Source organism: Eutrema salsugineum, unplaced genomic scaffold (assembly GCF_000478725.1).
Source record: "Eutrema salsugineum unplaced genomic scaffold, Eutsalg1_0 scaffold_1, whole genome shotgun sequence".
NCBI lineage: Eukaryota > Viridiplantae > Streptophyta > Magnoliopsida > Brassicales > Brassicaceae > Eutrema > Eutrema salsugineum.
Genome location: NW_006256909.1, coordinates 19,507,187 through 19,517,278, shown reverse-complemented (window position 1 = coordinate 19,517,278; position 10,092 = coordinate 19,507,187). Strand labels below are relative to the sequence as shown.

Genomic DNA, 10,092 nt, shown 5'->3' with positions numbered 1-10,092 from the left:
AAATAGGAAAGACTCTAATTCTTCGAGTTGAAATCTCAAAGAAGCTAAAATAGAGTCCATTTAGCTATTTTCTTCTTTATGCTTTGAATGTTGTACGTTTCTACAAGACTAGATGAAATCACCATGGGATCCATATTACTTTTGAGTATCCTTGTATGTTTTTTTAATTATGGATCGTTTGTTTTGTTTTATCTCAAAATGTACTCCAAAACATGGAAACAGGAAAATGGAAAGAATGATATACTCCAAAGAACGATAGGAGCTAGAAGTTGTTGGAGTTAAAATGAGCACACCACTTGAAGTCGAGAAAGAGACACAGTATTTGTGAAGCCTTTTCTCATGGGATTCCCAAAAATTTGCTCCAAGGCTGCACATATGCCATAAATACCAGCCAATCTTCCTGTAGCTTTACCAAGCATTTGTGGCGGAGCCTAACTACATCAGTGGGAAGCCCAAAAACCTTTATGCTGTGATGGATCAACCCAAACAATACAACATCATCTTCATACTAACCATCGATATCTATTGTTTGATCATCAACATAAATTTTTCCAACATAAATTTTTCAAAGATAGGTAGAAAAGTAAATTTGATCATCTACCAATATGCATGTCTTGTTTGGCTTTTTTATCTTCAGAGTCCTCAGGTTACTCGTGTCAATATTCGTCCATTGTGGACTCTCGGCATTGAAGACCAATTTCCAAACCTCTATAACAAGGTCATCATCATCACGAAGCACGAGGGACAAAACAATGAATGTACCTGCCCAGTGTCCAACATAATCCACCGTGTTGTTCGCTTGGTAACTCTGGTGTCATTTGTCTTTGGATTAAACATTATTATCTTCTTCCCCAGGCCCCATTTGAATTGAAATTAAATAAAAAAAAACTAGACAACGAGAACCTTAGGTTTTTAACAAGATTAAGACTAGTATGTTTCTACATCAAATTAGAAAAGCTCTCCATAAATTCTTTTAGTGGAGGAGCAACGTTATACTGCTCTTAGCTGAATTAAGATTTTACAAACTGAAATCTTATAATTGTTTGTTTGCCACAGTTGATGTACATTGATGTTTTTAAGGTTTGTATATATCATGGTTTTTGTGTCTCTAGTTAGGGCTGATCCGGCGATTCGTTGGAAGTGAACCAGATCTGTCATCAACTTATTTGTATCCCGCAAGATAAAGGGATATATCAAGAATTAATTAGTGTTGTGGCAATGATGATGGATATGATTTCTTTCGTTAGTCTTTTTCTTAATAGTTGTGAACATCATGTAATCCATAATTTATTTTGTTTCAAGTCTTTTTCCTTAATAGTTGTGAAAATCATGTAATCCTTAATTGATTTTGTTTCACACAATAAAATTACTTCATATTTGCTACAATCAGTAAATCGTTGTGTGCAAAAAGATATTGATTTTACCAAATTTGATGTATGTCTATTGATTTGATCTCGGATTGGTGTTATCTTTTGTATTCACAGGCTATATGTGAAACAATCAGATCAGTTTATTCTGATCGTAATGATCATGACAAGTCATTTCTGATTTCTTATCCAGCCAGCATCACGAGATTCAATCTGACGCAAAAGTCCTAGAACATAGATTTTAGAATCCATGTATCTTATATGTATCAGTTTCGAATGAAGATCTAATTTATGTTCACCCATAAAGTCATTGCTAGGCGAAATAAATTCTCTAGAGAGTTTATATTTGGAGGTACTTAATGTCATTAATACACCAACTTCTAGACTAACACAAAGGTCAGAGTAAATTTGTTCACTCTTAAGGGTTTCTTTTTTTTTGTTCCCATTTTTTTTATATACAGTAACTGATTCTTCTAGAATAAGCTACAAATTCTGATTAAACTCAATTTCTTATAAAAAAAGGGTGAACTTGAAAGCTTTTTTTTGATTATGGTGTAAGATTACTACAACTAAAGATTGAAAACCATGTGGTGTATTTGTTAAGCGGGAAGTACATCTCTATTTTTGAACGTCAGATAGTGTCTATATCGTTTTCTTTTTAGCATATATTTCACCGATAAGTAATATTAAGATGTAAAAAGTAATAAACTCACATGAACATAATGAAAAAAAAACAGAATACAATCTGCAAAAGATACAATCCTCACATCTGCGCGCAGGGCGACATAAGCCGTAGTTTATATAATAGTTGGTTTAATATTTTGATTTCTGTGAGATATTTAGAAAATTAGACACCTTAAATTAAGTATTATTAGTATAAAATTGTGTTTAAATGTTTTTAAGGTTTAATTGGAAGTAAATATTATAGAATTGTGTTAAAAGTGAAACCCTTCTTATAACGTACCCATTTTTAATATGCTACACATTCGCTTCAGCGATTCTGAATCCATACAAGTACAACATAGCTAAATACAAGAAATGGTGTATTCGTCGTCGTATCAATGATACAATGGGTCACACCATGTATGAACCTGTGCAGATCAAAATATCAATGTTTTTCCCATTTGGAATGGAAAGATTAACATTTTTAACCAACGAAACAAAGAGATGATGATGGCTCACACGTAATCCAATGAAAACCATTAGACAATACCATAAAGCAACCAGCAAACCATACATAAGAAGATGATTGAAGAGAGAACACAAGATCATCGAACCTAAAATTAGTGTAAGACTCACTCTTTGACTAGCACTGATTACGATTACAATCATATTGACTAGCATTGATTATCTTCCGTCTCTTTCTTTTCGTTCCTCTTTTCTTTTCTTTTTTGTTTCTTTTCGTCTTTTATTCATGCTGAAATGTCGGACTCTACGCCGGTTCCCGCCGCTCTGACTACAGACAAACCTTACGGAATTTCTCAAATCCATGGTTACATACCTATTCAGCTTGATCTTACTACGCTCAACTACAACGTATGGCGTGAGCTTTTTGAAACTCATTGCACGATCTCTCCGGTCACATAGATGGATCGTCTGTTCCATCTCCCGAGACAGAGACGCAATGGAAGGAAAGAGACGGGCTTGTCAAGATGTAGATCTATGGCACCGTGTCGGAACAACTTCTCGACACCATTCTCAAATCCAGATCCATCGCTCGAGATCTCTGGCTTAATCTAGAAAACTTTTTTTCTCAACAACAAAGAAGTGCAACGATCACGACCTCCGCACTCTTGTGCTTGGTGATATGTCTATCACCAATTACAGTCACAAGTTGAAGACTCTCTCCGATCTTCTCACCAATCTCGAATATCCTATCACCGAACGTGCGCTGGTGATGCACATGCTTAATGGTCTCTCTGAAATATTCGATAGCATCACAAACGTTATTCAACATTAATCTCCGTTTCCATCCTTTACTAAAAAAACACCATTAGAGAAAGAACAAACAAAATTAGATCTTATTGGTGATTTTACCGCAGGAGGCATAATTTAACTAAGCTTGTATGTTATGTAACAAACAACAAAGATTTGTACTTGGTGTCTGATGTTTTAATTATTAAAAGAAAAATAAATTTCGATTATAAAAGTTAAGGAATTTACAGAGAGGTGACAGATCAATATTCAAATCAAAAGCCCTTTGAATCAAACTCACATTCTCTCTTTCTCATGAAACCCAAATGTTCATTTGTCTTATTTACATTTTACAGTCTTGAACTCGGAATCGGACTCGGGATGACTCGGTGAACGATTCCACCCACCTTTTAACCGCCATCTCCTTCTCTCTAACCGCAACTTCGCCTGACTCGACTCAGTGAGTAACTCGCCACCCGATTTAAACCCCAAGTATAATCAAATCTCTTAACAAAACTTAAAACAGTGACCCGAACCCGATTATAATTAGCACCACCCGACTCGGTGGTAACTCAGCCGAGTCAATAACGTTTTTTTATTTCAAAATTCGCCTTCTCTACTTCAGCCGAGTCAATGGCGATTAAACCCGTTCCGAGTCAAACCGTGTCAGAAATCGAACGAACCGACACTCTTCTCCGTCGATCTTAGCAGAATCACCAGATTGCTTTCTCGGCGACGCCGTGAAGCAACGGCCGAGATTCGATCAACAGATCTATCTTGCTTTTGATTCCTACTCCGTGGTGGCATTTCTGGAGATCGTCGGGACAAGTAACCCGGCTCGACCGTGACGAATCGGACCGGGAAATGAACCGGATCGCTTCCTCGAAAACCGATTCTTCACAAGGGATAACCAACGGTCCCTGGTTCGCGAAACCGTACTCTTCCTCTGCTTGGACTAGGAGGTTACTCAGGATCGGATGGTTCAGGTACGACGCGCGCACCACGAATCTCCTGCAATCGCTACCCACGCAGACTGCCACGTGTCCAGATGGAACATCCGACGGCACACAACGGCTCACTGAAGATAACCGTGCTTTGTTGCGCCATCGCCGGAGCATTTGCCTGAGTCTCACAATGTGGCGGATCTTGCTGCATTTTCCGAGTCCTCCGGCCATTATTTTTTTTTATCTTCTTCAGTTTAGTCAATATTTTGAAGTAGAAAAGGCGGAATCTTCGAGTCCTGATTTTTCTTTATTTTTGTTCACGAGAAAGCGAGAGAGAAAGTGAAAGAAAAAATGTCAGGTGGAGGGATTTGAGCATTTGGGAGAGACGAAGTTTAAATAGTGAAGGGAATACAACAATGCCCTTAACTTTTTGAGATAATTACGAAACTTTCTTCTCTGTCCTTTCGAATTAGTGATTGAATTATTATTTATTTTCTCTTTGTTAGTTCTTATGGTTCGTATTAAAAGTCTTTATTTTGATAATTGTGTTAATGAACCGATTATGGAAAGAAACACTTAATTAGCCCTTAGATTATATATAAGATTCGTATTTTGATGTATCTATCGCTTTATTGACTATATATGTACACAGTTTAGAATTTAAAACAGTAACACTGAAATGACATTTAAATTTGTTTGCCAAAAACAAAAACATTAAATTTGTAGTTGATTTTGAATAACCACTTGCCAAGATAAAACCAACATTATTTTTTAAGTTTTAAGTATAAGTTTTCAAAGATTGGTTTCAGATGAAAGTTTGAAAGAAATAAGACCCACCACATGTGTAGCTGGAATTATTACTTTATGATAAACAATAAACAAAGCATATTACCAAATTGTATAAGCTAGACTCTTAAGCTAGTAAAAATGTTAACCGAAGATGCTTTTGTGTCCCAAACGACTTTTAATTTTATTTTCCAGAAATATATATTTTTGTAAGGAAATGAAATTAATATAAGAGAACGTACCAAAGCACTTATTTTTTGTAGTTTGGAAATTTGTCCATGCCCCCATGTGCGGCGATGCCCCATCTAATTTTTTTGCTATCTTGCTTTTGAAAAATATTCTCACAACAACAAGCAGCCAAAACAAATATGCAAAAGAACTAATCATTATATCTTAATCTGTATTGTGAATCATAAAACAATGAACTCCATATGCAATTTGTTACTCTTGGTCTAATATGATCTGCATAGCTCTCCATATTATTCGCTATACTCGTTATATTCACTACCAAAAAAATGTACATACTCACACACACAGGGCTGGCCGAAAAGTAAGACCCGTAAAGTAATGGATTCAGGGCAATCCAAAAAATATTATTTTTGAGGCAGTCAAAAAAACCCAAATTTTTTTTTATAAATGTGTGTAAAGAAGGTTGTCCCACATCGACCAAATAGAAAAAAATAGGATGGAAAAATTGCCTATAAATAAGAGTCATTATCCCATCAAATATTTTTTAAAAAATCGATTCTAGCTTATAATAATCGTTTTTGGGCTTCAAACAATCGGTTTTGGTTTATAAAAATCGATTTTGGGCTTAAAAAAAATCAATTTTGGTTTTTAAAAATCATTTTGGCTTTAAAAAATCGATTATGGACTTCAAAAAATCGATTTAAAGTTTAAAAAAATAATTTTGGCTTTAATAAATTGATTATGGGCTTCAAAAAATTGATTTTAAGCAGAGAAAATATATTTTAAGCAAAAAAAAAATTTTTTGATTAAAGACATCATTTTTACAGTATGCTTTAGGCGTTAAATCACTTTGGGCCGGCCCTACACACCAATCTAATCGATTTACTTGAGTAAACATGTTCGTTCATATATATTATAGTAACTGTATTCAACAAGTATATATAGATGCTAACTATTGGCGACTAATGTAAATAGAAGGACATAAATCTATAAAAAAAATGTTAAAATATATAGAGGAGGTGGGTCAATCAAGTGCATGAAATGGAGGGTAGGGTGCATCCCCTCATGCGGTACGTACATACCCCACTTGTTGGATTTAAGGATCTTCCAATCTCTTTTCAATTTTTCCTTCTTATAACCAAATCTTATTTGCCTCTGCATATTCATTATTGCTTACTATTTCAATAATTGCATGACCATCCATCGAAATGCTATGCATCAGCATTGTAGTGTCTTTTTTGTAAAACCATAAATATTGAACACTACGAAATAGCAATTGAAATATGTGTTTTTAAAAATAAACGTTAAGGAAAATATAAACGAATTGAGGTGAGAATATGATCTCTTTCCTTAACTCTTTGAATTGCCCGTAGTGCGACGGGTTTCTGTAATTCAAGAGTCGCAGGATACAACCAAACTTATCCGTTTTCAACAGCACTAAGAAACACGGATCTAAACGAACTATAATTCTACTATACTCTCGGTAGAAGACTTACGAAAAATAAAAGAGAAAGAGAGAGACTGTTGAGAGAATTTCTGAGAGGAAAAATGAGAGGTGTAAAGTATGAAAAATGAGAGAAAAGTCGTGTATATATAGCGGAGGAAGAGACTTGAACAGTCTCAAAAAATCCCAAGAAATCCGCTAGTCAACACGAATCTCGGCCATAAATTTAGCGCAGTCAAAGGCGAGAAATCAGCAATCTGTGATTAATCACAATCAGAAAGTCAACATAAAACGTTGACCAAAACGCCCATAAAAATATGGCCCAAAAAGAATACTCGCTTTAGGTCCGAAGGCCCATTCGACCAACACGACCCGTGCCCGTGCCCGTGCCCGGCCCGGCTTGGCGACGGCGGCGGCGCGCACGTGGGCTTATTCTTTTCTCTTTCACATGTTTTGAATATGTATAAAGCATATCTTAATATATACTATAGATTTTCCCACTAATCTACCGGTGTGGGACAAAACCACTTACAACACACTTCATTTCATTTTCACCCTTAATGGATTCAATAATTTCGGCCCAACATTTTTCTGCCCTCGCATTCACCTATATATATTGCGGATATGATATATATATGCAATAAAAGCTAATCGCTAATTGATTTCTACCAAACGAATATTTCGAGCTAATCCCACCATGTTGATATATAAGTCAGTTAAGCCATTGTTTTTTTTTACATCAAGGTATATAAAACTTATATTTCTTTAAAAACAAACCAAAAAAGGTAAAACTAATACAGAAGTCTAGATAAATCTTTGTACTATATTTTGGATTACAAGTTCAGGTATCTTTGCCAAAGGCCCAAAGAATATTGACCAATACTAGCTTAGAGTCTGTAGGTCAAATTCTATCTTTGTGATACATACAGTTGGCTAAACATTAAGTCACCATTTGAAAATTTATTCAAAACAAATTACTAGTAGGTCGTGTAAACACGAGTTCAAGAATCTTGATATATTCAAAACAAATTACTATATTTTCATGTATTCAAAAATCATAGTGTTACATTTACGTATTTTTTGAAGAAAGTATTATGTAAAGTCCCGTAGTATTTACTATTTAGGGGAAAAACATTTAGAAATTGACGACCAAAATATTGTTATAAGTTATAAAAGTGAAAAAAAAAATTCCTAATATACCATCTAATCAATCATTTCGAGTTAACCATAGCTGTTTCGATCAACTTCTAGTTGGGTAATTTCTATCGAAGATCACTGTATATATTCCAGACACAAGTTTGCTCAACCGTGACATACAATCTAATGTTCGCGACGATTTGACGACGTGAAGTCGTGAACCAAAAGAATGATCACTTATGGCGTGTTTGGAGATGGATGACACGTGGAAATTAGAAGATGATGTGTTAGCCTTCTGGTCAAAGAATAGTCAATAGAAAAAGGATTCTCTAACTCCCTCCGAGGGTTTAGGCACGAACAAAAATACATATACTCTGCTTTACGGACCCCACGTACGTCTCCGTCTCCGTCACCCTGCTTTATTTTTGTTCTTATTTAAATTAAAGTTTTATTTTTCAATTTCCCTATAAACAATTTAAGTATTTAATTTGTTTCCATTATGAGCCGGTGATTAGGTATAATAAGCAGAGGGGATGAACCTAATTAAAAGTTTTAGTCTTGCTCTATCTTCCATGCTAGGAAATAACTAATCATAGCTTTCACGAACCATTAGGCATTGATTATTATCAGTTAGAAATAAATTTGAGTTCGCTATCTTACCCTGTGAAACATAAAACATAGATAATAAACGTTTGTAAGAATAAAAGTTAACACATTTGAACTAATAAGTTCAACTGCGTCAGAAAAAATGAGCTTTGAAAAATAATGACAGCTTCATGGCTCATTTGAGTTGGTATAAAATTTTGCATTCAATTCAAAAAAAAAAAAATCAAGTCTTGCTATCCAATAGACAAAATATATTTGACTAAAAAATTTTATGCTTTATTACTAAATTATTTTATTTAAAATAATTAATTGTCTGATCTTTATATCTTACTAGGTGAATACCCCGCGCGTACGCGCGGATTTTAGTTAAACGTTGTGTTTTCATAAACCTTTATTTAAAAGTCTTAGTGAGTCATGAGATAAAAAATCTCTGATGCTTAGACAAGCAAAAAGATTGCATAAGCTTTTTTATCAAGAGAAATAAATTCAATGTTTATTCATGGGTCACCGTCTTAGTATTCTTAACCAACATCCATTTCTTGTCAAGTGTATGTGTCTCTTTGTACCCTGCAAATGCAATGATTTGGATCTTTTGGTAAGGAAATCGAGTTCGAGTTTGGAACAAAGAAGAAGAAGCCAATGGCTTACCTTTTCTTATGACATGGATTTTTGGGTCATCATAGCCTCTGATGTTTTTCTAAACATTTCCTAACATGCTTGTACATATTAGGTACTTCGTGGTTGCCACCTGAAACATTATTAGCATATAGATGAAGATTCTTAGGAAAAAACTCTAAATCACAGAGAAGCATCATGTTATACAAACACATCAAGCTATTAGATATTTTTTGCATATAAATACGAATTAAAATCTTACAGCCTTTGAGATTTTGGCATGGACAATGGCTTGAGTCATAAGAGAACTCAAAATATACTCTATTATTCCGTATCATGAACCCAAACAACCAAAAAAATCAGTCTCGCAATATGCAAATGTCACATGTGTCACTAACATATGAGACTCAACACGACTCAAAACATGTAGCAATTATTTTTGAGAAAATCGTCGGATTTATAACACATTAGGCTACCGGTTACCTGGCCGTGTGTGTATCCCATTAATGCATTTTTAGTTGTGGGAACATACGACTTAGTTTTCTTCTTTTCAACATCCTCACTCCTTTTGTTTTCCTCGTTTTTCTCTGCTATTGCCATGTTGGTTTCTCAAGAAGACCAGGGGTATCAGAGGTGTCTTTGCTCTCTTCTCTTTCTTCTTTAGATTAAGCAATTTCCTTTAACTTCTGCATAAATGCTTTGCAGTTTGTTAAGAGAAACAAGAGTTGATTATTTATGCAATTCTACTATCAAATTGACATTTTATCAACAAAAAAGTGTTACAACACAAACAAAGCATCATGATGAAACGTGACTTAGATAAATATCATGATTAGATAAATACTTTTTAATACTACAAACCACTTAGTTCCAAGCGACATTGAGGCAACCAGTACTAAACTTAACACTAAACTATTTTTGTCTATGTACCACCTTCCTAATAATACAAACCGCTCTAGTTTATGTCCCATCTTTAGAAGGCTATCATCAAGCAACAACAACGATACTCTTTTAACACTTTGAAATTATTAAGGTGTCTATTAAATTGTATGGCAATTTAAATCAAATCAAATAAATTGGAAAAAGATAT

The 10,092-nt window shown here is 34.6% G+C and overlaps 1 protein-coding gene across 1 annotated transcript; it reads right to left on the bottom strand.

The window, feature by feature from the left end:
- Positions 1 to 3,537: 3,537 nt before the first annotated feature.
- LOC18029987 (auxin-responsive protein SAUR50) lies at positions 3,538 to 4,583 on the bottom strand. Its single transcript, XM_006414917.2, has one exon. It carries the CDS (start codon positions 4,454 to 4,456, stop codon positions 3,995 to 3,997), a length of 462 nt encoding a protein of 153 aa, XP_006414980.1. The 5' UTR covers positions 4,457 to 4,583; the 3' UTR covers positions 3,538 to 3,994.
- Positions 4,584 to 10,092: the final 5,509 nt, after the last annotated feature.